This window comes from Meles meles, chromosome 2 (genome assembly GCF_922984935.1).
Source record: "Meles meles chromosome 2, mMelMel3.1 paternal haplotype, whole genome shotgun sequence".
In the NCBI taxonomy this organism is placed as follows: domain Eukaryota; kingdom Metazoa; phylum Chordata; class Mammalia; order Carnivora; family Mustelidae; genus Meles; species Meles meles.
In genome coordinates, this window is record NC_060067.1 from 209,763,019 (window position 1) to 209,790,836 (window position 27,818).

General features: G+C 49.4%; 1 protein-coding gene across 3 annotated transcripts in view; it reads right to left on the reverse strand.

The window, feature by feature from the left end:
• The window catches only part of DLGAP2 (DLG associated protein 2), a 794,207-nt gene that overhangs the window by 687,245 nt on the left and 79,144 nt on the right, over nt 1-27,818 (reverse strand). The window contains exon 2 of one of the 3 annotated variants that reach the window (XM_045998160.1): nt 26,931-27,037. The exons of the other annotated variants lie outside the window; for them this stretch is intronic. Within the exon in view, the coding sequence (XP_045854116.1) occupies nt 26,931-26,945 (15 nt within the window). The 5' untranslated portion in view covers nt 26,946-27,037. The remainder of the gene's footprint in view (nt 1-26,930; nt 27,038-27,818) is intronic. 3 annotated transcript variants of the gene reach the window in all.

The following is a 27,818-nucleotide window of genomic DNA, read 5'->3' on the forward strand; positions in this document are numbered from 1 at the left end:
ACTTTGTCTGGCTAGGATGTCATTCAGAATGGAAGGAGAGATAAAGAGCTTCAAGGACAAATAGAAACTAAAAGAATTTGCATTCACTAAACCAGCCCTGCACAAAATATTAATGGTGATCCTATAAGTGGAGAGAGACCAAAAGTATTATAGATCAGAAAGGAACAGAGACAATATACAGAAACATGGACTTTACAGGTAATACAACGGCACTAAATTCATATTTTTTAATGATTACCCTGAATGTAAATGGGCTAAATAACCCAATCAAAAAACACAGGGTGTCAGATTGGATTAAAACAAAACAAAACAAAACCCAAGACCCTCCTATATGCTGTCTACAAGAGACTCATTTTAGACCCAAAGACATCTCCAGACTGAAAGTGAGGGGGTGGAGAACAATTTAGCATGTTAATGGACATCAAAAGAAAGCTTGGGTCATAATCCTTATATCAAATTAGATTTTAAACCAAAGATTCTCATAAGGGATTAAGGGGGACATGATATCATATTTAAAGGGTCTATCCAACAATAAGATCTAAAAATTATAAATATTTATGCTCCCAATATGGGAGTAGCCAATTATATAAACCAATTAATAACAAAATCAAAGAAACACAAGGAAAAAATACAATAATAGTAGGAGACTTTAAGAGCTCACTCGGCAATGGATAGATCATCTAAGCAGAAGCTCAACAAGGAAACAAGGGCTTTGAATGACACATTGGACCATATGGACATCACAGATATATACAGAGCATTCCATCCTAAAGCAACAAAATACACATTCTTTTTGAATGCACATGGTACATTCTTTAGAAGAGATCACATAATGGGTCACAAATCAGGTCTCAACTAGTAACAAAAGATTGGAATTATTTCCTGCATATTTTCAGACCACAATGCTCTGAAGGTAGAACTCAATCACAAGAGGAAATGTGGAAGGAACTCAAATACTTGGAAGTTAAAGAGCATTTTACTAGGGGCGCCTGGGTGGCTGAGTAGTTTAAGCCTCTGTATTTGGCTCAGGTCATGATCTCAGGGTCCTGGGATCAAGCCCTGCATTGGGCTCTCTGCTCAGCGGGGAGCCTGCTTCCTCCTCTCTCTCTGCCTGCCTCTCTGCCTACTTGTGATCTCTCTCTCTCTCTGTCAAATAAATAAATAAAATCTTTAAAAAAAAAAAAAGAACATTTTACCAAAGAATGAATTAATCGACCAGAAAATTAAAGAGAAATTTTAAAAATTCATGTAAACAATGAAAACGAACACACAACTGTTCAAAACCTTTGGGATGCAGCAAAGGCAGTCTTAAGAGGAAAGTATGTAAAAATACAAGCCTTTCTTAAGAAACAAGAGTCGCAAATACACAAGCTAATTTTATAAATAAAGGAACTGGAGGAATAAAACAGCATATAGAGCCTAAAGCAAGCAGGAGAAAAGAAATTTAAAAGATTAAAGCAGAAATCAATGAAATAGAAACCAAAAGAACAGTAGGACAGATCAATGAAACTAGAAGCTCGTTCTTTGAAAGAATTAATAAGATCAATAAACCCTTAGCCAAACTTATCAAAAAGAAAAGAGAAAGGATGCAAGTTAATAAAATCATGAAGAGGTGAAATCATAATTAGAACCAAGGAAATGAATTTTAAGAAGATGTTATGAGCAAATATATGCCAACAAATTAGGCAATCTGGAAGAAATGGATGTATTCCTAGAGACATATAAACTACCAAAACTAACAGGAAGAAATAGAAAACCTGAACAGACCCATAACCAGCAAGGGAATTGAAGCAGCAGTCAAAAATCTCCCAACAAACAAGAGCCCAGGACCAGGAGGCTTCCCAGAGGAAGTCTACCAAGCAGTTAAAGGAGAACTAAGGGGCACCTGCGTGGCTCAGTTGGCTCTGCCTTCAGCTCAGGTCCTGATCCCAGGGTCCTGGGATCGAGCCCTGCATCGGGCTTTCTGCTCAGAGGGCAACCTGCTTCCCCCCCTCTCTCTGCCTGCCTCTCTGCCTACTTGTGATCAAATAAATAAATAAAATCTTTTTTTTTTTAAAAAGGATAACTAAGATCTGTTCTTCTGAATCTGTTTCAGAAAAATAGAAATGTAGAGAAAATGTCCAAATTCATTCTATGAGGCCAGCATTACCCTGATCCAAAAATCAGACAAAGACCCCACCAAAAAGGAGAATCACAGACCAACATTCCCATGAATATGGATGCCAAAATACTCACCAAGATACTAGCCAAGAGGATCCAACAATACCTTAAAAGTATTATTCACCATGACCAAGTGGGATTTATTCCTGGGATGCAAGGCTGGTTCAACACTCACAAGTCGATCAACATGATAGATCACATTAATCAAAGAGACAAAAACCAAATGATCCTCTCAACAGATGCAGAAAAAGCATTTGACAAAATACAGCATCCTTTCCTGATTAAAACTCTTCAAATATAGGGATAGAGGGTACATGCCTCAATATCATAAAAGTATCTATGAAAAACCCACAGCAATTATCATTCTCAGTGGGGAAAAACTGAGAGCTTTTCCACTAAGGCCAGGAACATGACAAGGATTCCCACTCTCACCATTCTTGTTCAACATAGTACTAGAAGTCCTAGCAGCAGCATTCTGACAACAAAGAGAAAAAAAAAGCATTCAAAGCTGGCAAAGAAGTCAAGCTCTCTGTCTTCACAGATGACGTGATACCCAAAAAGACTCCACCCCCAAGTTACTAGATCTCATACAGCAATTCAGCAATGTGGCAAGATACAAAATAAATGCACAGAAATCAGTTGTATTTCTAAACACTAACAATGAGAGAGAAGAAAGGGAAATTAAGGAATCAATCCCATTAAAACAACAGCACCAAAACCCGTAAGATCCCTAGGAATAAACCTAACCAAAGAGGTAAAGGATCTGTACTCGAAACTACAGAACACTCATGAAAGAAATGGAGGAGGAAGATACAATGAGATGGAAAAACATTCCACGCTCATAGACTGGAAGAATAAACACTGTTAAAAGGTCTATGCTGACCTGGGAACAAAGCAGGTGGGAACTGGGTACGTTCACTTACACATAGATTTTTTCAATAAATAAAAGTACTTCACTGTAAATGTATTTTCTCTATTTTATGGTTTTCTTAATAACATTTTCTTTTCTCTAGCTTACTTTATTGTAAGAACAGCACATGACACACATCACATACAAAATACATGTTAATCAACCACTGATGTGATCAGTGAGGCTTCTGGTGAACAATCTGCTAAGAGCAGTTAATCTTCGGGGGAGTCAGAAATTCTGTGTGGGTTTCTGACCACGCGGAGGGCCGGTGTCTCAGCACCCACACTGGTCAAGAGTCATCTGTATGATGATCCCAACAGATGAAGAAAAAGCACTTGTAAAAATTTAAAATCCATTCATGATTTTTTTGAAGTACTTAGTAAATTAGAAACAGAAAGGAACTGTCAAAGAAACATTTTATGATGATGAGAAACCACACAAATGTGTCCACTGGCAACACTTCTTTCACTAAAATAAGAAAAATGAACAAAAAGGTTAAGCATTAGATTCCAAGCAGTTAAAAATCTAAAGGTTAAAGGCAAAACTGTAAAGCTTCAGAAGATGACAGGACAGATATATGGCTGTTCTGTGTAGGTGAAGCCCACACACCCCTATCTGTGCCCCCTACCCTGGAGCTGAACTTTCAGGGCTCCACCTACACATTGCCTTCCTCCTCCATCCAGCAAACCTGCCCAGCTGAGCAGGATCAAATGCAGAGATACACCGTTGTTGGGGTTTCACGACCCTGTGCCCTCCCGTCGGGTGGTGGATTGGCAATATCTCAGTTCCAAACAGATTCTGAATTGTTCAAAATGTTACTGACCACCATGGCTGCTACCTAGAGCACCCCTCTGGTGTCTGCGTCTCTCCCTCCAATCCACAATGAGCAATGGTTTCCTCGAAGCCTGCCACCGAATGTTCCTGGGACCCCTTCACAGATCCTGCTCAGTCACCCCACCCAGGGTGCCACCCACCTCGCCGGCAGTGCTCATAGGTATAACCATGAACCATGAAGAACAAGACCAATGGATGGACTCAACCAAACTAAGGAATGTCTGCTCATTAAAACAAACTATAAGAGCAGGCCACGGAATGGGAGAAGATACTCACAAAGGACACTACAGATAAAGGGCTGATGTCCACGATCTATAAAGAACTCCTCAAACTAAAGAACAGACACTACTCCAATGAAGACATACGAATGGCTAACAAACACATGAAAAAATGTTCATCATCACTAGCCATCAGGGAGATCCAAATCAAAACCACATTGAGATATCACCTTACACCAGTTAGAATGGCCAAAATTAGCAAGACAGGAAACAACATGTGTTGGAGAGGTTGTGGAGAAAGGGGAACCCTCCTACAGTGTTGGTGGGAATGCAAGTTGGTGCAGCCACTTTGGAGAACAGTGTGGAGATTCCTCAAGAAATTAAGAATAGAGCTTCCCTAGGACCCTGCAATTGCATGACTGGGTATTTACCCCAAAGATACAGATGGAGTGAAAAGAAGAGCCATCTGTACCCCAATGTTCATAGCAGCAATGTCCACAGTTGCCAAACTGTGGAAAGAACCAAGATGCCCTTCAACGGATGAATGGATGAGGAAGATGTGGTTCATATACACGATGGACTACTATGCCTCCATCAGAAAGGACGAATACCCAACTTTTGTATCAACATGGACAGGATTGGAGGAGATTATGCTGAGTGAAATAAGTCAAGCAGAGAGAGTCAAGTATCATATGGTTTCGCTTACTTGTGGAGCATAAGGAATAATACGGAAGACATTGGGAGAAGGAAAGGAAAAGTGATTTGGGGCAAATTGGAGGGGCAGACAAATCATGAGAGACTGTGGACTCTGAGAAACAATCTGAGGAGTTTGGAGGGCAGGGAGTAGGGGATTGGGTGAGCCTTGTGGTGAGTATTAATGAGGGCACAGACTGCATGGAGCCTGGGGTGTTCTATGCAAACAATAAATCATGGAACACTGTATCAAAAACTAATGATGAACTAACTGTATGGTGACTAGCAAAATTTTAAAAAAATTAAATAAAGCACAAAAGATGATAAAGACAAACATTCAAATATTCAAATAGAACATCTTAGAACTAAAAGTATATAAAAGAAAAAAAAATTTAAGAAATCCAAACAATAAAAATCAAATGAGATATCACTTCAGAGCCAAAAGATTGTCAAGAACATTTAAACATGACCTCATCAAGTGTTGCCAAGGACTGAGAGGAACCCAGCCCCTTACAAAGGGCCAGTGGGACTGAAAATGGTGCTGTGAAAACAAGTCAGCATCACCTCATAACACCAAGAGCGGGTCTTCCGTGCAACACAGACACAGAGAAAGCCTAATAATACTAATACTAATACTACTAATAATAATATAATCTCCTTATTATAAAGTCTTTTTTTCTTATTTCACTTTTATATTAATAGTGGGCATTGCATTAGTATTTAATCATGCGATAGGAACATTACATTAGCTACAAGTGTCTTTCCAGCATACTAAAAGAATGCAGCAAAATACATATTTAGCAAAGAAAAGGAGTGTGAGACCACCCTCCTTCTAGTCTGGCCACATCGTTTCTCTCTCCCAATAGCTGGACTTGCGAAGATACAGCCTGGACTGTTCATCATGTCACCAGCATGTTTACAAACACATTTTAAATACATTCGTAACAAAAGTAGAAGTTAAATACACAAAAAATATTCATTATTCAGTCTGGTGTAGTAGACCCAAGAATTATAGAATCGGGGGTGGGGGCCGCCGGGGGGCTCAGTCAGTGAAGTGTCTGCCCGCTTCGGGCTCCCTGCTCAGTTGCGAGCCTGCGTCTCCCCCTCCCCTTGCTCATGCTCTCTGTCTGTCAAATAAATAAATAAAATCTTTAAAAAAAAAAAAAGAAAGAAAGAAAGAAAGAAAACAAAGAAGAATTATAGAATTAGGAAAACCTGCAGTGACCCCAGAAGGCAGGTGCTCGCTACTCTCTCTCCAGGCTACTCATGGGCATCGAGACTGTGGCAGAGCCATGTCGAGTGTTAAGGTAATACACAGGCCCCGGCCGGAGAACAGCTCCCTGCTGCGCGAGCGAAAAACGGGATTCCCCAAGCTCTGCTCCTCAGGTGACGCTGGGACCCAGTGCGAATGCAGCAGTTACTTTCACCTCCCGTGGGAGCGAGGAGCTCGCTGTCCTCTGATCCAGTGACACACCTTCGGCTAGATCTCTGACACTCTGTCTGTCTGTGAGGAAGGGAAAGCCACGCCAGATCCAACGCTGAGATTCAAGGCAACGTGCCTGACCGTCATGGCTAATTTCCTGACCCCAAAAACAGAAAATGTTGCATAAATCATACACGCTCCATGTCGTGATGGAGAACATGCAAGCATAAGTACCAGAGAGTTCCTGTGCTAGTTAAAATAATGCTTCTGGCTTGAAAGCATGACTTTTCAGAGTAAACAGACACATCCTTTATCAAATCAACTGCAGAATGAGAGCAGATATAAATGAAAAAAAGTAAAAAAGAAAAAAAATGAGAAGAAAACCTAGGAGGTCATATTAGGGCCTGGAGTAAGAAGACACTTAAGTAACATAAAAAATACTGTTTGCATACAAAAATGATAATTATGTTAAAATTGAAAATAACAGTAAAAATGTATCACTTGGGAAGTGAAAATCACAGTGGAAAAACAACTGGAATCAAAGCTGGATTTACAGAATATGGAAACTATCGCTATGTGGCTTTTCTAAAAACTCTTAGTATGACAACTCATTAGAAAAATGGGTAGAACATTTGAATAAGCATCTTGAAAATGAGTCAATCAGCCAAAAGACATACATAAAGGCATAAGTGTCATTAGTCATCAAAGAATGCAAATGCCAATTAAAACCACAATAAAAGGGGCACCTGGGTGGCTCAGTGGGTTAAAGCCTCTGCCTTTGGCTCAGGTCACGATCCCAGGGTCTTGGGATCCAGCCCCACATCGGGCTCTCTGCTCAGCAGGGAGCCTGCTTCCTCCTCTCTCTCTCTCTCTGCCTGCCTCTCTGCCTACTTGTGATCTCTATCTGTCAAATAAATAAATAAAATCTTAAAAAAAAAAAACCACAATAAAATACCACTGTAAGTTCCCCAGGATGCTTGAAATGAAAAGCCCAGAAGATACTGAGTTCGCTAAAATATGGAGCAGCAGGAATTACCAAACCCGGCAGACAGAAGCATACACCAGTAAAAACACTCTGGAAAACGAGAAATTTCTATTCAACCTGAACACAGGGGAACCTAGGAAATGGCCCATTCCAAGTATATACCTGAAGAAATAGAATCATATGATCAGCAATGGACACGCAAAGCCATGTTCAAAGCAGCACCACCCACAACATGAAGCCTGTAAACTAAATGTGCACCAAAAAGAGAATGGATGAATTGTGGTAAAATCACACAGCAGAAACTACACAGCAATGACGACACAGATAAATGTCAAGTGGGAAAAGAAAATAAAGAACACATTTTAGGTTTATCCTCAGAACGCAGGCTTGGTTCAACATACGCAATTAAATAATGTAACTTACCATATCAGTAGAATAAAGGACCAAAACACACAATCATCTCAAAGGACATCTGACAAAATTCTACATTCTTCATGTTAAAAACACTCAACAAACTAGGTAAAGAAGCTAATTCCCTCAACCTGGTAAAGGGCGGTTATGGAAAACACAGAGCAAACTCACACTCAGAAGACAGGCTTTCCCCACTAAGATCAAGAATAAGACAGATGACGTCTGTTCTCACCACTTCTATTCAACGTGATGCTGGAGGTTCTAGCCAGGACAACAAAGAAAAAAAGAAATAAGAGATATACACATCAGAAAGGAAGGAGTAAAAAAAAAAAAAAAAAACTATCTCTGTAAGTAAGTAATATGATTTCTATACAAAGAAATTCCTAAGAAATCCATTTTTCAAAAAATTAGAATGAATGAGGTCAGTTAGGTTGCAGGATACAAGATAAGTCTACAGAAATCTACTGGCAATGAAGAAGTCAAACTCTCCCTGTTCGCAGATGACATGACACGTTTTATGGAAAACCCAAATGGCTCCACCCCCAAACTACTAGAACTCATACAGCAATTCAGTAACGTGGCAGGATACAAAATCAATGTACAGAAATCAGTGGCTTTCTTATACACTAACAATGAAAATACAGAAAGGGAAATTCGAGAATCGATTCCATTTATTACAGCACCAAAAACCATAAGATACCTGGGAATAAACCTAACCAAAGAGGTAAAGGACCTGTACTCGAGGAACTACAGAACACTCATGAAAGAAATTGAAGAAGACACAAAAACATGGAAGACTGTTCCATGCTCTTGGATTGGAAGAATAAACATTGTTAAAATGTCTATACTGCCTAGAACAATCTATACTTTTAATGGAAATTGATCTACATCTTACATGGCACCTCTGTCAAAATCTGAGGTGACTTCTTTGCAAAAATTGATCTTAAAATTCATATGAAATTCCACCTGACTCAAGTAGCCAAAACAATCTTGAAATTACAGCTGGAAGACTCCCATAGCCCTTTTTTTCCCTAAAGATTTCTTTCTTTAGAGAGAAAGAGACAGAGAGAGCGCAAGTCGGGGCAAGGGGCAGAGTGAGAGAAACGGAAGCAGGCCCCAAGCTGAGCCCGGAGCCCAACGCGGCTTGATGTCCCGACCCTGAGATCGTGACCTGAGACAGAACCAAGCATGGGTGCTCAGCTGACTGGGCCACCAAAGCAGCCCTCAGTTACTGTGAAGTGCCGGGGAGTAGTCAAGACAGTACGAAGCTAGCGTGAGACTTACAGATAAACAATGAAGCTAGAGTCCAGAAGCCAACCCGTATGTTTGTGGCCCACTGGTTCCTGCAAAGGTTCTAAGATAGCTCCGTAGGAAAAACGTATTTCCAGTGAGTGGGGACCATGGGTCCCCACGTGCCGAAGACCTAGGTTGGGCCCTATGCAGCATTCAAAAGTTCACTCGAGGTGGGTCTAAGACCTAAAGGAAAAGCAAAGCAAACTGTTTCGGGCCAACACAGTATAAACCTTCGCGGCCCGCACTAGGCGATGTCTTCTGGCAGGTGACAGCGAAAGCACAAGCAACCAAAGAAAAAAACAGATAAACTGGACATCCCCAAAATAAGAACTTTCGTATCTCAAAGGACACATCAAAGCAGCACAAAGATGCCGCGCAGAATGAGGCGGACCTCTGCCAGTCACACATCTGGTAAGAAACTTGTCTCCAACTGCGAGAGCACCAGACACGCCAGCTGCTGTAAACACGGCAACGGAGTGGGCTGCCCACGGGGTGCACCTGCGGCCGCCGGCGCGGGGAAGGGCGCTGGGCGCCGTGGGCCCCGGGAGCGCGCGGGTTGGAGCGCGGAGCCGAGTGTGCGGGGGCGAGGGAGCGTGGGGGGCGTGGGGGGCGCGGGGGGCGGGAAGGCGAAGGCGGCGGCGGCCCGGAGCGGTGGGAAGCCCGCACCGTGGGACTCGCCAACCCCGCAGCGCCCACCGAGCGTCTCGGCGCGCAGCGGAGAGCAGCAGCGTCCCCGCAGCCAGAACCGGACAGGGCGATCGCGGGCTGAAGGAGACGCCGCAGCCGTGCCGCAAGGCCGGCCGCTGAGGACAGGACAGGAGCCGCGCCGGCCCGCGGGGACATCCAGAGAACACCGCGCCCAGGGACAGCAGAGGTCACGGAGTCCGCACCTCGCGAAACCACCTGCAGGGGAAGCGCGCGAGCCGCCACCTCCGCGGGGACAGACGCTGGCGCGCGTGCAGGGCTGGGGCGGGGAGGCCGGGCGCGCTTTCCCCGTGGAACCTACAACTGCGGTGGCGGTGGGCGCGTGCGCCGGAGAAGCCCGGCTGTGGGTTCAAGGGCCTCGTCGTGCGCCCTGCAGCGCGTCTGAACGCGGTCGCCAGCGGGAGATCGCGCACGCGGGAGAGTCCATTTCCCGGAGGTCGAGCACCAGCCAGACCCGCGTGTTGCGGGAAGCGGGCGCTCGGGGCCCTGCTGGGTACAAGGCGCGGGGATCCCAGCCTCCTGCCGCCTGGGAACGCTTCCGGCTGCGGCTGTGCAGGCCTCACCCCCTTCCCAAAACGTCAGGGGGCTCTAAACTTACGGACGCAGTTTGCTCAAGGCATGCAATATTTCTATTAAAAGTTTCTTTTTAGGGCACTTTGGGGGTTCGGCGGGGGCAGTGTCTGCCTTCAGCTCGGGTCATGATCCCAGGGTCCTGAGATTGAGTCCCAAGGAGGATCCCTGCTCAGCAGGAAGCCTCTTCTCCCTCTCCCTCTGCCCTCCCTGGCTTGTGCTCTCTCTTGCACGCTCTCTCAAATCAATTTTTTTTTTTTAAGTTTCTTTTTAGAAAAGTAAGCTGACTTACACATGAGCCAGCCCTGTTTCTGTTCAGTCTCTCTTCCTGACCTACAGACACACCTTCCTTCTAAGTTCCTGATCTCCATGGAGAGGCTGAAGATGCGGCAGCGCTGACTCCGAACCACGGTGTGCCAAGTAAATGGGAACTAGGGAGGAGTACTCAGCATGGCATACTTACATCAACAGGAACCGGCAACCACCAGGCCCTCTTTAAAATCACTGGCATCTGGCACAGTGCCGCACGCTACCTGTGCCGTACAGCAGCTCACCTACCGAATAACCCGTCACAATACGGGTCTAACACAAGCCAGGGAAACACCAACATTTAAACATATCTTTCAAATACAGTCACAAATATTGAAAGCACTCATTTGTGTGTAAAATACATATGAAAGACATGTAAAGACAAAACAGCAAGGAGATAAGGGACTGAAAACGTCACAAGGTTTTCATTTTTAAGACTTCTATAGGAAAACGTATTAACACCCCATTAAAAATAGATGTTTGGGATATCATAAACACAATAGCACCAACAGCACCAATTTCTACCTCCCCAAACACAAAAAATGCATCAAAAGGTGCAAAGTAGCAAGTTACTCATGAAGGCCACGTGCTAACAAACTCTGAGGAGGCAGCCCATGAAGCCCAAAACCCGAAGGTCAGAGCAGCCGCATGGTACCATGTATGCAGGTACAGGAAGGAGCCAGTGGGCGCTCCTGCAAACATCGCAGGCCAGCCCGAGCACAGGGGTGCTGCCAACAGGGGGTTCGCCCAGCCTGACAGCCAGCAAGCACAGAGGCCTCAGGAAACGGCCCCCAGGACTCCTGAGTCTGGTTGCACAGCCTCCCTTCCGGGACAGAGCCCCACCGTCACAGCTCAGCAGCACGGTGACACTAAGGCTAAGGGAAGAAAAGGTAAAGATAAAACTGGGGAATGGAAACAAAGCCAAGAAACATCAGAACTCATGCTGCCATATTTTTAACTCCACATGCAAACAACCGCAGGGAGAGCTCATGGAGAGAGAGAAGCCTTCTGCAAAGTGTTCCGCAAAAGCCAGGTAACACAAAGATGAGCAGCGGAAAAGCATCAGGGTCAAGTCTGACTATGTTATTATAAGAAACAAAAGAGCAATATCCCAGTAAGGCTGAGAAAAGAATTGTTTTAAAGGAGCAGAATGACATCCCCCCACCATGAGAGCACCAGAAACGCGGGTCCACACAGAACGTCACACCGGCACCCGCCACTCTAAACACGTGCAAGACACTGAGAAAGTGAGGCAAGACGTCAAAGAACAAACCAAAACTGGAAGAAGTTAGGAACAAGCTGACGGATCTTGGGAAATAAAGGACAGCTCTTTTCGGAAAGGGGGCACCCACTAGAAGAAACCACGTGTGGAGAGAGAGAGGTGGGTGGTTATAAAAAGAAACTTTAAAACACACAGGAGGTGTCAACTATTAAAGCAGGCGAAGAAAATACAGGCGTCTGCAAACGTGAAAACTAAAGTGGTGGGACAGACGTAATTCACGAGACGTTGACAGAATTTCACAAAAAACAGGTTTGGCAACACAAGTGAAAGAACCAGAAAACCGACTCGGAGAAAATGACTCCATAATCTAAGATCCCATCACTGAACATGGAGAAAATTAAAGCCCGCTGGCATCACCTGGAAAGGTAAGTGACTCGTACAGGAAGTGCACAGACTGCCCACGGCAGCCGGCAGCACCATGTCTCAGCGGGGAGCCTGGACCGCACGCGAACACGCACTAGGAAGGTGAGCCGACGCGATCCAGGATGAAGGGCTCGGGGAAAAGCTATGAACGCACACGTGCTCGAGGATCAGGGTCTCCGTAAGCCTATTCTGCAGAAACTACGAGACAGCATGCTCCACAAGTCATGACAAGGCAGTGCTGCGAAGACCGGAGAACAGAGACAAGATGTGACCAGGAAAAGTACCGAATTCAGTGCATAAATATGCCAACAGTCCGAGCCGTAATCCAAAATGGAGAACAGTGAGAACTCAGGAAAAAGACTTTCCATGTTTCCGGCAGTCATACTGGTGGTGGTCTTCACCTTGTTATGCTAAGACTGCTGGACGCACGGCGTGGGACAGAGAAGACACCTGACCATCCGTCGTTCCAACGGTTATCTCCTGCGCGCTTGGAAATCACGATTTTCAGCATGGAAGAAAACAGACACAAATGCAACACAGAAGAGGCATGGTGAGCAATCCAGAGTCCTGAATTTGAGTACCAGTATGAATGTATAAAGCAGTTCATGTGTGTGTCCAGCTGAAGTCTAGACACAGCGACTGACCTGTAGCACCGGCATCCTGAGAAACAAGACTGTCTTCTCCAAATACCACTTTCACTAAATAAACCAAGTCCCCGCAGACACCGGCTAATTCCAAGTCTGGGACAGAAAACGGATGGTGTGGACATCAAAGACCCTAGAGTCGGCCACTTACCCAGAGAGTACAGAAACAGTAATCCTGAGGGGTACAAGCACCCCACATTAGCAGCACCATCAACAATAGCGACTTTATGGCGAGAGCCCAAAGGCTCATCGGCAGATGAATGGATGAGGATGATGCGGCGCACGTGCACGACACAGTATCCCTCAGCCTTCGAGAAGAACGAAATCTCGTCATTTGCAAAGACACGGATGGAGCTAGAGAGCATTATGCTAAATGAGACAAATACCACGATTCCACTCACAGACGGAATGTAAGAAATTAACCAACGAGCAAAGCAGATATAAAAGAGAGACAGGCAGCAACAAACCAAGAAACAGACTCAACTACAGAAAACACGCAGAGGGGATGGGGGTGCGGGGACAGAGGGAAACAGGGGACGAGGGTGCAGGAGGCACCTGCCGTGATGAGCGCCGGGTGGTGCGCGGAAGGGATGAGTCACTGTACTGTACACCGGAAACCAGTGTTACACTGTATGTTAACTGTACTGGAACTTATATGAAAACTTAAAAATAAGTAAAGAGACTCCGGACTTGTGTCACGGCCTCCGAGCCCAACTTGGAAGTGGCCCCAGCCAAGATGGGGGCCGTCATCACGACTGAAGCAAATAACCACATACTGAAACACACCACGGGTATTTAATCCATGCGATTATATTATTTTTTAATGAACTGATCTCACAGTGATGGGAATTCATTCATTATTTTGGGGCGCCTGGGTGGCTCAGTCGGTGAAGTGTCTGCCTTCTCCTTGGGTCATGGTCTCAGGGTCCTGGGATCCAGTCCCACATGGGGCTCCCTGCTCGGTGGGCAGTCTGCTTCTCCTCCTTTCTCTGCCTGCCTCTCTGCCTACTTGTGCTCTTTTAAATAAATAAATCTTTAAAAATAATTCATTTATTTTGTCTTTCCTACATGAACTGTTCCATTGTATAATGAAATAGAGTAAGTGTTTCAACACAGACAATCCCCAACTACAGCTGATAAAGACTAAAATATTATCATTTTCCATCTCCAGCAAATTGACGGACATGAACACCAACCACGCACTACCACTGACACCATGGAGAGCAGCAGATGTGACGGGCCCCCATCGCAGGGACACACCGGAACTCCGCAACGTGCCGCAGGAAGGCAGGTGAGCCTCCCCAGCCTCTAGACCCAGCTGCAGGGCCCAGAACGGACAGAGACAGAGGAACATGCCTGTGCACCACGTGAGCACACGTGGCAGGATGTGGACTCCAGGACGCTGTCTGGGCTGAAGGGCCCCAGGAGAGAAGGTGCTGTACACTAAGAGACATACAGACACCTCCAGTGAGACAAATGGCCAGGACTCAGCCATGGAGTCGAGGATACGCATCAGGAGACGGACCCGAGGGCTCCCTGGAAGAGTGTCAGCAGCTGGGCAACCGGGTGGGCCGCTGGAGGGGGCACGGCAGGCTCTGGAGCCGGTTCTCGACCAAAGTCACAGTAACAAGGGGGTCCCTGCAGGAGAATTTACAAGACCATGTTTGTATGTCCATCTTTCTGGGCGCAGTGCTCACCAGGTCCAAACACCAAACGCGACGGGTGGATGGGCAGACGTATATGCGTCACCGCAAGCTTACCGAACTTCATCTACAGCAGGTTAAATGCCAGTCCTGAAGACCACCATGTTACGCATGTGCAGGGCTGGCTCACGAGCCCAGCTGTGCTCTAGAATTGTCTAGAATCGCCAAACACTCAGATGCCTGGACCCCACCCCAAGACGAGGGAACCAGAATCTGAGAGTGTTTCCTGCTCTGGCCATGGGACTCCTGAACATGATGAGGCCAGAGCTTGGACAACACTGAAACGGGAAAGTACCTGGCCCACGCGGCATTGACAAAAGAAAGAACTGCTATAAAGTAATAACCATAATTCACAGCAGGCTTTCATTCGTGGATTTCAGGGCTCTAAACTCTAGTTAGGGAGGGACAGGTAGACTCAGCATGAACCAGCAAGGTTTTCCCAGATCCGTCAGGCCTCCGTGCAGGAGTCCGCGTGCACCCAGGGTCCGGCCGGGGTCTGTGCTGGGGTCCGCGCACACCCGGGGTCCATCTGGGGCCTGTGCCAGGGTCCACGCACATCCGGGGTCCATGCCGGGGTCTGCGTGTGCCCAGGGTCGGTCTGGGGTAATTGCTGGGGTCTCCGCATGGCCAGGGCAGCTCCCAGTACCCTCCACCTTGCCATGTCCACAAGAGGGAAGGGCTCCTAACACGTGCTCAACTCACGCTGAATTCCCGCTGGGTGTCCAGCTCCATCCGCGACTGGGGAAGCAAGACACACCAGGATAAAGGGCGCAACCTCAAGCCAAGTGGGAAAGCGACGCTTATCCCACAGCGTCCCACACCGTGATGCAGTCAGGGAGGCGGGAGATGGCCACAGCAGGTGTCCGAGGAGAGCTCTCGGAGGGGAAGGTTTACTGTTCTGTTCCCTGGCCACTTCGGGACATGAAGCTCCTTGTCTTGGTGGAACCTGGTTTCGTCAGTTCAGCACGCTGACGCGTCAGGCTCAGGGGTGCCAAAAACGGACACCGTCAGACCCGCCTGCTGTCGCCCGTGAGCCCACCCTGCCCGTCCGCGGGAAGCTCCTGTAGAGCCACAGGACGAGCTGGCGAAGCCTCCTCAAGGGACATCATGAGAGCCTGGCGAGAGCATCCCCCCGTCCTCCGGCCCACCGCCACGGGAGGGGCGGCCCCTCACAGCCGCGGGCGCATGGAGACCCCCCACGCGGGATGCCTGCGTCTCCCTGTCACGGCGGAGGGTGCCGAGACACAGAAGGGGCTGGGGCCTCCGGTGCCACAAGGCGCACGTTCAAAGCCGGCCTCCCCCTCCTGAGAAGAAGAAAGCTCCCCAACGGGGCGGGACGGGACACCCCAGCACGCGCTTGGCTGCGGAGGCTGAGGAGAGACCGAGAAACCAGACACGGAGAGGAAGAAAATGACAAAGGAAGGTGAGCAGGTGCTCTGACCCTCACTTCAGGGGAAGGGATAACAGGTCCCTCAGGGTCATCCTTAAAGCCAGAGCCGGTGAACGTGCACTCATAGAAAGGCAACTGGAGGCCAGAACCACCATCCCCCCAGGTCCATCCGGTCACACTGCGCTGCACTTCAGGCCCTGGGAAGCTCGCGACCACCCGACAAGGGCCGCGATCTCCCTCCACGGAACATCATTCTAGGTGAGAGGCAAACCCGCCAGCAGCTCATTTAATTGGCCTCCACCATCCCCTGGGCCCCCGCTGTCCCCTGGGCCTCCCCTCCCGAGTCCGGATGCCATGTGGGCTCTGGAGAGGCTGACGAGGGGTGTTGTGCCCTCTGAGGACAGCCTTCCAGACAGGGCATCCTTCAAACCCAGCATTCATGTGGGACAGGTCCTCTGGCTCACCAATGCCCCTCAAGAATCCTGGGGAGCCTCCCTTCTGAGAGCCCAGGGCAAGCCTGTGTCTCCCCTCTGATGCAGAGATGAGATGCTTCCTGCGCCCACAGTGCTGGGTCAACAACGAAGTGACGGGCTTGTTCCGCTCATCGTCCTGGCCCTGTTTTTACTCCGACCAGCTCCTTAGACTTAGGTCAACAACGTATTTGTCATGAGGTCTCAGTAAACTACCTCTGGAAAGCTCTTTTCCGTAACAGAGAAAGGTTCCCAGCCACAAGAGAGCGGATGCTCACAGCCTAGCCCACGGCAGCCAAAAGACACGTCCACAGGAGTCTCAGAGCACCAAACGCGTTCCAAATCTCCCTCAACACCATGACCGTGATGCTGACAAGATGCACGAAGTCTGAACTCCTCCAGGCCATTCAGGAGATTTTCAACACCCTCACTTCTGGGAAGCTCCTGTCTGTGTTTGCCCCAACTCTCTCAAGAGCAGTGACCAATCTGAGATCTGGGGTCAGAACATGCCAACATGGTCTCATCGCGTGAATCCATGACATGGTCTCTGGCAAACCAGTCCACCGTCTCCATGGGGCGTCTTCCTCCACGGCACACGGGGCTGGTCCTTCATCCATTTATGCCCATGACCCCCAGGGATGGCTGTCCACCAGCAAGGACGGGGCCCGGGAGAGACCGCACCCACACCCGGATCGTGGACAGCAGACCGCACATTCTAGTTGATCGAGTCTGCGCTCTGTGGCCGCTCGTCATGGCAGTCCAAGGTAAGTGACAGACATGGAGAGCACGTCAGAAGGGAATCACATATGTTCATCCTTAAGTTACCGAAGCTACACGCAGGCCCCATCATTCCCGCCGGATCCAGAAGGAGCCCCTCACACGTCACCAAGGAGCTGTTCCCGCCACCCGCCTCAGCGGCCATCAAAGCATGACAGCCTGGGCTTGGCAGGTGACAGCCCCTCCCAGAAGGGCTCTGCAGGGTGTCCTCCCACAGCGTGGACCAACCTACAAGAAACAGGCCTGGAAGCAAGCCTGTGAACCCGTTTGCGTGTCTTGCCATTCCGCACTGAGCTTCAGGCGAGACCTCATCAAAGGAGGCTCCATGCAAAGCTGCAACCCACACACTCTTCCAAAATTCCCCCAACGGGGACGCCTGGCTGGCTCTGTCGGCTGAGCATCTGATTCTTGGTCTGGGTTCCCGGCATGATCTCCGGGTCAAGGGACCGAGCCCATATCAGGCTCCCGGCTCCAAAGAGCCCGTTGGAGCTTTTCTCCCTCTACCCCTCCCGGTCGCCTGTGCGTGCCCATCTCTCTCTCTCTGTCTCTCTCGCTCAAATAAATACATCTTTAAAAAAAAAAACAAAAACCTCTAACTGGCCAACTACACTGCAGCAAACACATTTATCAATTCAAACACGAGTGTATGGTGACCGGCTGGAGCCCAGACGTTTCACAACAGGAAACTCCAAAGTCATTACCACGCCGACTGTGTTGTACTGGGGGTCAGAAGGTGCGCCCGTCAGCGCTGCGGGTCGCCGCGGACGGCAGGACAGGAGGACAGGTGTATCACGCGCTGGCAAGTCCACGCAGAGGCAGCCAGTCTGCTTCGAGAACTGTGGGTACCAGAAGCATGAGGAAACCATGACATTTAGCTGTGAAACCTAGCTGACGCCAAGAACTGCCGGCCCGGCTTCTGCCGCGTGCTCTGCTTTTCCTCCCCGTCAGCGTCTGTGGGATACATGCGTCTAAATTTAAGACCAGAGAAAAAAGTTCTTAAGAACAACACAGCTGTTGTGTTACTGTTATGTTCTGTTGTTGCAGATGGTTCTTTAAATCTAGGTGTTTATTTTGTTACGTAAGGAGGGATCCATTCGTCCTGGGAGAGAAAGTCGTCAGAGGAAGGAAACGGGTCTCCACACCCTGGACGAAGGTCTGTGTCTAACACACGCATGCAGCAGGTGCACACGTGTTCCAGTGTGGGGGCCGTGCAGCGGGGGTCTGGGCGTCGCCTGCAGCAGGGGACACACCAGAGGGGTGGCGGCTGTGAGGAGAAGGCCCAGCCAGCAGGTGCACAAGCCAACTTGAAAGATAACGGCCACCATCACAAACACACCGATTATCATTCTCTAAGCACCTCAAGGGTCTGGCAACTCAGCCCAGCATGGGGGAAGGAGGAGTTGTAATTCCAGGCTCACACGAGGGAGGCCTGAGGTTCGTGGGGAGAGCTGGCTGGAAGCACCCGGAAACTGCACAGAATGATGACGCTCGAGGGAGAGCCGCTGCTCGCTCCGCCGAGCCACTAGACGTGCTGTCCGGCCATGGGCAGGCACGCCAGGGAGGCGAGTGTGAACACCCAGCGCCATGACCAGCACGGCTCTGCGTTCCGGTGACCTGTGTGATAGTGAGTGAAGGGGCCAGGGGCCGCGGTGGGGGGGCAGAGGTGAGAGCCGACTGCAGACCCAAGAGCCAGGGCCCGGTCGCCCGTCAATGAGGCTTTGACTTTCCACCGATTTCTCCCAGGATGTGTCCAACCCCAGACGCTGGCTTCCTAGATTTAAGAAGTAATATTTAAACATAAGCAGGAGACATTCTAAGGAGCTAAAGAAAAACTGAAATATTTAAAATAGTAGCTAATATCTTAACCCGGTTCCTTATGTCATTTAACTATTCAGTTGTGCTGTGAACCAAGTTCAGCGTGGGCTTTCAGCCTGATCAGAGAGCTGGTCCTCCTCAGGGTGCGCGCACGCACACACACACACACACACCACACACACACACCCAAGTACACACTACACAGGCACCCAGAGACATGGTGAGACACATACAGACACACTTGCTCAGAAATACACACTCACACTCATAGACACATTCACACTCACACACACCCAAATACACACAGGCACGAGACACGCACACACCTGCTCACAGGATTACACTCACACAGACAGACACACACAAACACATAGGCACTCTCACACACTCACACAGACACACTCACAGAGACACACATGGACACACTCGCACACGCACACACTCAGACACCCACGCACACAAGGAACACTGAACATCATGGCCATGCTTGACTTTATGAAGTCTCAGTCTCGAAGTCAAGTGTTTTTGAGAAATAAAGCAGAGCACATTTGGGAAGACACCACACATAAAACCGTCAGGATAAGAGCGGTCTAACCTGTGCAGCTGGGGAACTCACCAGCAATGGGGACATGACCCCAACGCTGTTTCTGGAACCTGCTCTTTCTTTACAGAGATTTGGTAGAGGAGGACAAATCTTTTTTTTTTTTTCTTCTTTTTGGTTAAGGCCAAAAGATCCAACTCCCTGAAAGAAACGTAAGTTAAAATGCAGATAAGCTGCCCACAGTGGGGGAACTGACGACTCGTTTTAAACTAGAAATAGTTGGTTCCCATAACAATGTCCTGAGTAACAGGTTTGTGGTGCTGAAAAACAAGACATGCACTCCTCAGCCTGTATCTTCCCAGAATCTCTCACAGACTTCCTGAAAAGGGAGCGCTTTGTCCCGTCCCGTCTGTCTTTTCTCCACCGCTCATCTGTTTGCACTTCAAAGCACGCGGACCGAAGCACTGTGTCCCGCACCTGCTGGGGTCCATCTCTAAACCCTTCTCGTGTCCCTCACGCAGCGCTCGACCGACAGCGTTCCTGTCCCTTCCTCAGCCTGGGCTCCTGGATTCCGGCCAAGACGGAGCTCTTTGGGGGCACAGGTTCAAAATGACTGAATATAACAGCACCCTGGGACGGCTCTCGGTGTCCTCGCCAACGCTGAGTGGGTGCAGGTGAATAATTCACGCTGGAGTTCCACATGCATGACTCCTATCCTTTGGCTATTTGGTCCCTAACGAGGACAACATCTTAATTATGTGTATATGTGTCACTGCGCGGAAATTAAGGTAACGCATCCAGGTCCTACTAAGGAATCATCAGCTTCAATAAACAATTTTTTCCACTGCTTTAAAAATGGTAAAGGAGCGAATCCTGTGATATTCTGAAAATAGACACAGATAAAAAACTTACACTTTGCAACATTTTCCAGGAAATGTAGAAATTTTGTTCAAATTCATGGTAAAACAAATTCTCCAATGATGAGAGCCAAGCACAAGATTACACGACACGTCAGTATCGTGGCGACACCGTGACGGGCCCAGCAATGCCCACAGTCGAACCCAGAATTTGCCAGCGCAGTACCTCGAATAGAGAAGGGACTTTGCCTGTGGGATTAAGGGCTCCAGGTGCGGGGACCCTCCCGAGATAACCACATGCGTCCACGAGAGCAGAGACGGTTTCCTGGCTCCCGGGACCAGAGATGGGAGGATTCCGCCAACAGCCAAGGACTGGGGAACGCATGTGGGCCTCTCTGGGAGCTGGGAAAGGTCAGGAGCCGCCAGAAGGAACCAGCGCTGCAGACATCTTGACGTCAGCCCAGTGAGATTGTGCTAGATGCCTGACCGGCCTACAGAGCTCTAAGACCAAAAATTCATGTTGTTTAAGCCAACAAGTTTGTGGTAATTTGTTACAGAAACAAAGCTGAATTCTCTCGGACAAGGGCCCAGAATGCCTATGCAAGCACTATGCCTCCCCAAAACGTCTATGAGTGACCTGGCCACATCAATGCTCCTGACATCATCAGAGATCAGCTCTGATTACGTACGAGTCACGAGAAAACGACGATGCACTATCAAGACCGTGACAAGTACCAGCACCCGCACCTGGCGAATCCCAGTCCTGCTGGCGGCAGCTGGAGCGCGCCGATCAGACAGACATGTGCACTGGCCTTGCGTCCACGCAGACTTGGAAGTCAGATTAACACGCTCGTTACAACGGTGTGCAATGGTGGACTGAGCGGGTGTCCTTGCAGATGTCATCCAAGGAACTGACTTCAGGGGGGAAGGCCCATGTCCAGGAGACCGTCCTGCGCCCACTCCTCCCTCCTCAATGATCACACAGCGCTTCCAAGGTGGCACTTTTCCTGAAAGCCAAGCCAGGCACCACCCTCCAGGGATCGTGCACAGCTCTACCTCCTCTAGGATACGTTTGCACACAAACACGTTGTTAGGGATGCAACAGGCAGTTGTAAAAGAAAGAAAGAGCTTTGACATAAATGTCCACCAACAAAGTCGATGGACAGGGGAGAGTGATGCCAGAGACCGCCGCAATGAGCATTTTCCCAAAACAGAAGTTCATCCAGCGTGAGAACGTGGAACAGCCTCGTTCTCAGGAAACGGTACTCCAACAGCTCGTTAGCCGACGGGAGGCAGACAGACAGCCCTCGTCTGATACATAACCGAAATGAATCAGAAGAATTGCACGCATGAGTGCAAAAACGGAAATAAAATGTGAAGGTAAAATACGGCTGAATGGTCACGCAAACGTTGGCAAAGGAATACTTTTTAGCATTTCCCAAGTCAGAACTCATGGAGGAACACATTCGCGGGCATGACTGTGACCACTCACTTCTTACATATGTAAAATCACGAAGTTTGCAGCTGAAATGGCCATTTGAAGAAGCAAAAAAATATCTGGGTCATAAAAACATGAAAAGAGTTAATACCATATGGTCTGGATTTCAAAACAGTAAAATACATATCCTAATAACATGGACATGAGTAAAAGGCCCTACACTGTGCCATTTACACACGAAGCAAAAGGCAGAAGTAGGGAAAATGACGTTCGGCAGAACCACTAACCTAAGTAAACGAATCTGCCACGCGCAGATCATCAGACGAGCCCACGATCATACAGAAAGTACAAAAAGCAAACGTTGTTATGTGTGCGGTCTGCATGCGAGGACAAACTTTTTGTAAAACCTGTACTGAAATGTGTGCTGAAAATCCTTAAAATCATCTTTTGAAACATTTTAAGCTCACAAATGTATTCTAATAGAGTAATGAGCTGAACAGAGGTGATCTGTCCAGGCGTCATTCGCGTTATCAGAGAAGGGAATATCACTGGCACCTGACTGATGCCCATATCATGGTAGACTTCATCGCTATTAAAATATTTTTACATATTTTTATAGACAAGGAGAGTTGTCCTAATACACTGCAGTGATTTGTTAAAACATCTGTTATAGAAATAATTGGAAAAAAAAAGAAATAATTGGTATAATAATTTTATTAATACAAATTGTGTGTATCTACAGATAAGGACATAGGAAAATATGAAAACTAAGACAAAATGTCAGTAATGACCATCTCTGAATCTTTTATTTATGTTCATTTTTCCATGGTAAGATATGTTATTTGCATGGTTTTTAAAAAGCCGACGAATAAAAAGATTTTACAATTATAGGGGCACCTGGGTGGCTCAGTCATTGGGCGTCTGCCTTCAGCTCAGATCATGATCCCGGGGTCCTGGGATGGAGCCCTGCATCATCTCTGCTCAGCAGGAAGCCTGCTTTTCCCTCTCCCACTCCCCCTGCTTGTGTTTCCTCTCTTACTGTCTCTGTCAAATAAATAAATAAAATCTTTTTTAAAAATTTGCAATTTCAGTGTTCACAATTTCTACAAGTAAATCTCTGAATTAGCTAGCTAGAAGGTACTCTCACAAATAATTTGTACAATTTATCCTTAATACATAGGTACTTGCTGAACTAAAAAAGTTGAAATATTTACTAACACAATCACTAGCTACTCATCGTCCATGCCCGAAGTCCTTGCGGGTAAACGTGATCTGACCGTGAGAAGGGAGAAGACTTATGGGCTTACGACCCACACCCCTCACTGGAAGAGACGGCGAAGGGAGACAGGAGAGGAACATGCTTTGCTACATGCTTTAACTCTCCCTTTGCTCAAGGGAGAGTTACAGATGGATCACAGCCAGAACCCAGGTTTCCAACTGCCAGGCAGGTCCTGGACACCTGTCCACACAGAGCCTCCATTCACCCCCCCCAAGGCCAGAAACTGGATTCTCCACCAACAGACAGGTGATATGAGGACCGCCCCCTCCCCGGCTTTCTGGCTAATTAGGGAGAAAGGAAAGAAAGCACCAGTAGGTTTAGTTCATAAGAAATTAAACCAAATTGAATTCATACATTTAATAAAGAAAAAAGCATTTGGGTTCGTCAAAGTTAATGAGAACCTGCACTAAAAACCAATGATGCTGCCCAAGGAAAAGGAGTTGGCTTTACAAGGGGCTGCTTCTGGCGTCAGTAGACAGGCCCATACGTGGTGCTGCTCTGTTTCTCACCCGATGTAATCTTCGTCTCAGAGCAACACAGACCTATGCACAGTGACCTGGAGGAGAGGGAATTTTCTTTTGCAAAATAACCCGGATTTCCACATTCCAAATTAACGTGGCTTGATGCAGCAGCAACCCTAAGAACACTTTCTATAATTTCTCGTTTTCAATGAGACACGTCTCAAAGTGCAGCCTGTTCTCGTCCTTGTCTGAGCACAACAGAACCGTGAATCCTGCTCGAGTCCGGCCCACGGGCAGCACCACGGTCAGAACTGGGTCATGTACACGGAGCCACGGTATCGACGGAAAGATAGCATCTGAATGATTCCAGGAGGCTGCTTCAGAAACATTCTGCCATCCCAAAAACTCCAACGTGCATTTTTCATATGATCTATATGAACTAATTTGCATGCAGACCATTGGCTATCCTAAGAGCTCCCGTGCAAAAACTCCTCCTACCAAAGAGAAACGGTTTATCAAGACTATATCATCACCTTGGCCTGTGTGTTCAGACTCTCGAGGATACGGAAGTATGACAGACTAGATCACGAGAGCAAAGCAAGCTTCCTCGACCTCGTCTCCTGACATTTGGACCATGTCACTCCTCGTGGCAGGGACGGGGTGATGAGTGGAATCAAGGCCTCGACCCACCAGATGCCGACAGAGCCCTCACGCAGCCCTACAAACAAATGAGAAACTGTCTGGACCTTCTAACACCCACTGGCTACGGGGGCAAACCGCCCCCTGCAGAAGGAGCAATGTAAAGGGGGACAGAGGGCCTCCCAGGGAGGTGACCCACATCTCTCCACGGACAGAACAGAGAAGCTGAGAGAGACGGGATCCAGGTAGAGCACCTGGGGGGCTCCGTCTGTTGAGAGTCTGCCTTCGGCTCAGGTCATGATCCCGGGGTCCTGGGATGAAGCCCCACGTTGGGCTCCCTGCTCAGCGGGGAACCTGCTTCCCCCTCCCCCTCTGCCTGCTCTCTGCCTACTTGTGCTCTGCTGTCTGTCAAATAAATGACTAAAATCTTTTAAAAGAGAGATGGAATACAGGTGGGGAAAGGAAAGCTCCCTTTGCCTCCCTTTCCTTCCACAAATCCATACAAAGGTCAGTGGTGGGGAAGAAGGGAGTACATCCCCAACATAGCAGGAAAACAAGAACACCCCTCCTATAGCAATAGCATTACGGAGACTCAGAGAAGATGACGGATGGACCCAAGTGACTGAGGGGAGGCCGAGCACGGCTAGTGGGGCACCCCGTCCTGGCCAATGTAGGGCCAGTCCCACGGAGGGGACCGGGGAAGAAGGGCTTCTGACAGCTCCTACCCCACAGAACTCAAAGGAAGGACCGTGTTCTTCCCATGAATTAGCCACCTCAAGACTGTTTATGGAAATACAAAAATCTCCCGTGCCTGGGGACACTTAGATCCCTAAACACAAGCCTGTTCGAGAGGGAGGCGTCTCGGGCAGCCGACTGCAGCTTTGAGCACTAGAAAACATGAATCGAGGGAAATCAAAACCAAAGTAAGGGGAAGAAAGCAAATAATCAAACCCAAACAGGTATCAGAGAAACCGAGAATAAAAAAACACCGATTATTCATGACAACAAAATCTGGTTCAGGGAGATCATCAATATCGACGCACCTGACTGATGAGGTAAAAAGGAGAGAAAATTCAAATTCACGGCATCCAGACCAGAGAAACAGGTCCTCGGATCCTGAAAGCTAAGGGGGGTTCTGAGCAACCAGAAAATGTCAGGTGTTTCTCAGTGGGGCGGGCAGGGACGAGCTTCCCCCCAGCGACCCTCAGCACCCACGGCCAGGAGACAGGGCTGGGCTCACTGGGGAGGGAGGGCCCATTCCGGAGGCCGGAGGTGGGGGAAGCAGCTGAATGTCCCCCACACCCAGGACCGCCCGGCCCCCAAGGATTATGCAGTTCAGAACTGAGAAACACCTTCCCCACGGCTCCCCAAGGGGAGGGTTCGGGCCTCCAGGTGCATCCGCTGCCGAGGGGCGAGGCTCGTGACAGAGGTGGCGGCAGAAGGGGTCCTGGCGGAGGCCGGAGCCACGGCTGCGCCCTCAGCTCTGCAGTCTCCTTTGGGCCGAGTGTCTTCCCGTTGTGGGGCACTGCATCTCATCGCGGGAGCTGGGGGTGTGGGCGTGCGGCTGCCCCGCACCTCGGACACTCGCCACGTGGTGAAAGACTCCTCCCCAAGGACAAACACCCAACTGTCGCCACCAATAGACAGTCCCCAGAACGCTGCCCCGTCCATGGAGGAGACGGCCAGTGGTCTGTCCCCGGCGCCCGCAGTCTGCCGCAGCTCTGAGCCAGGAAGCGGCCTCAGGGGTGGCTCCGTGGACGCAGCACCGAGGGGGAGTATAACAGGGAAAGCCAGGCTGGCTCGGTCCAACGGGCACGGGACTCTCGATCTCAGAGTCGCAGTTCAAGCCCCACGTCGGGTACAGAGATGACATAAATCAACAAATAAACTTAGAAAAAAAAAACACTAAAAGTTAAGAAAATTAAAAATTAAACAAAAGGGACAGTTTGTCTTCTGCCTCCCCGAAGGCTCTTACACAGACTGACGTCCAGCGAAGGGCAGCCGTGTTCCCAGCTGTGGGGAAGGCCCCAGAGTCAACGCCGCCTCCCGAGAAGACCAAGGAGGCCGAGCCGATGTCAGCGAACAGAGCTGTGCACGTGTGAGGGGCCCCGAGGGACACACGAGGGGACGCAGGAGACAAGAACAGCTCTGAAGGGTCCACGCAAAATCTTACCACGTTCATCCACACAAATCTGTCCCGGAGATACAAGAACTCTGGACGTGTCCTCTGTCGCCCCTGAACCTTCTGAGCGAAGGTGTCCGTGTGTGGGGGCCGCGGCACCAGGAGGGGAAGTCACAGCCTGCGTCGCCCGTGTTCGCAGGCAGGGGAGCGGGGGCACAGCCTGCGGGGCTCTCCTGAGCACCCGGTTCTGGGTGTCCCAGGACCATGCGGCAGTGACACGTGTGCGTCCCAGCTCCGCTGTGAGTGGCTCCATGCCTCCTGCTCCCGTGCTCCCACCACGATGCCACACGACAGCCTCCGAAGGCCACCGCAGCGGAACGAGAGCACGGCCACTCCGCTCAGGGGCTCCCGTCCCAGCCACCACGGACCCACGCACACATGGGGCACACCTCCTGCCGCCGGCGGCCGGCGGTGGAGACCCCACTGACCTCCTCGGCTCCCCCACACCCTCGAGCACGGCAGAGCAGTAAGTGTGGTGCCTCCAAGCTGTCAGCACGGCGACCAAACACCAGAGCCCCTGCCCACCTGCGTCCCCACCGCCGGCCCGCGGGGCATGGGGAGCACAGAAGGGACATTACCTGAGCAGTCCCCATCGTAGCTGGGTTGGTGCAGGCCGAGGGCGTCAAGCGGCAGGTGCTGTGAAGCCGCACAGGGCTCAGGGCCGTGCCTCGCGTGGTGCCAAAGCCTACGGTGAGGAATGGACAGAAATGAGGAAGATATGATAAAAAAAAATAATAATAATAATAAGCAACCTCCCCCCACGGAAAAGAAAACACATGGAATGTAGGTAGAAAACATGAGTCCAACAATAATTAGAGCCACTGGGTGCCGGGCTTTGGCAGAGACGCCGTCTACACCAAGCAAGGCCAGGTCGGTTTAAGACCCTGAAACATGGTGTCTATAGGTGCAGACCTATGTGCCCGGGGCGGAAAAGAGGTCACTTCTCCAGCAGGGCAGGATGAGACGAGACATTGCCTCCCACCTTCAGACCCCGGAACCGGAGAAAAGGAAAGCAGCGGACTCTGAGCCAGGGCTGCGGCTTCCGGGAGAGGCCGTGGGCAGGGTGGTATTCGCGGCTGCGGCCAGCCCTGCCGTCCGGGAACCCAGGGCAGCACCGGGCTGTGAGCTCACTCTCCGGGCAGGGGAGGCTGCATGGGAGGCTGCTGAAACGGAGGGGTGCCAGGATGTTGTCCTGATCCATCCTAATCCTCTGCTCCTTCCCTCCCGGGAAGCCGGCGCCCAGCACGGCACCCCACTGGCCATGTGCAGCGGGGGTCTCCTCCAGGAGGCAGTTGGTAGCATCAGGTGGGGAAGACCTGACACGCTTTGTTCCTACCAGGCAGCTGCCGTCCCAGAACACGAACCCACAGTCCGTTCACGTGCCCTCGGAAACCGCCCTCAGGCTCAGCAACTTTCTGCAAAGGCCAGAGTCCCACATGCAGCGCTGGGCTTCCGAAACTCCCTGT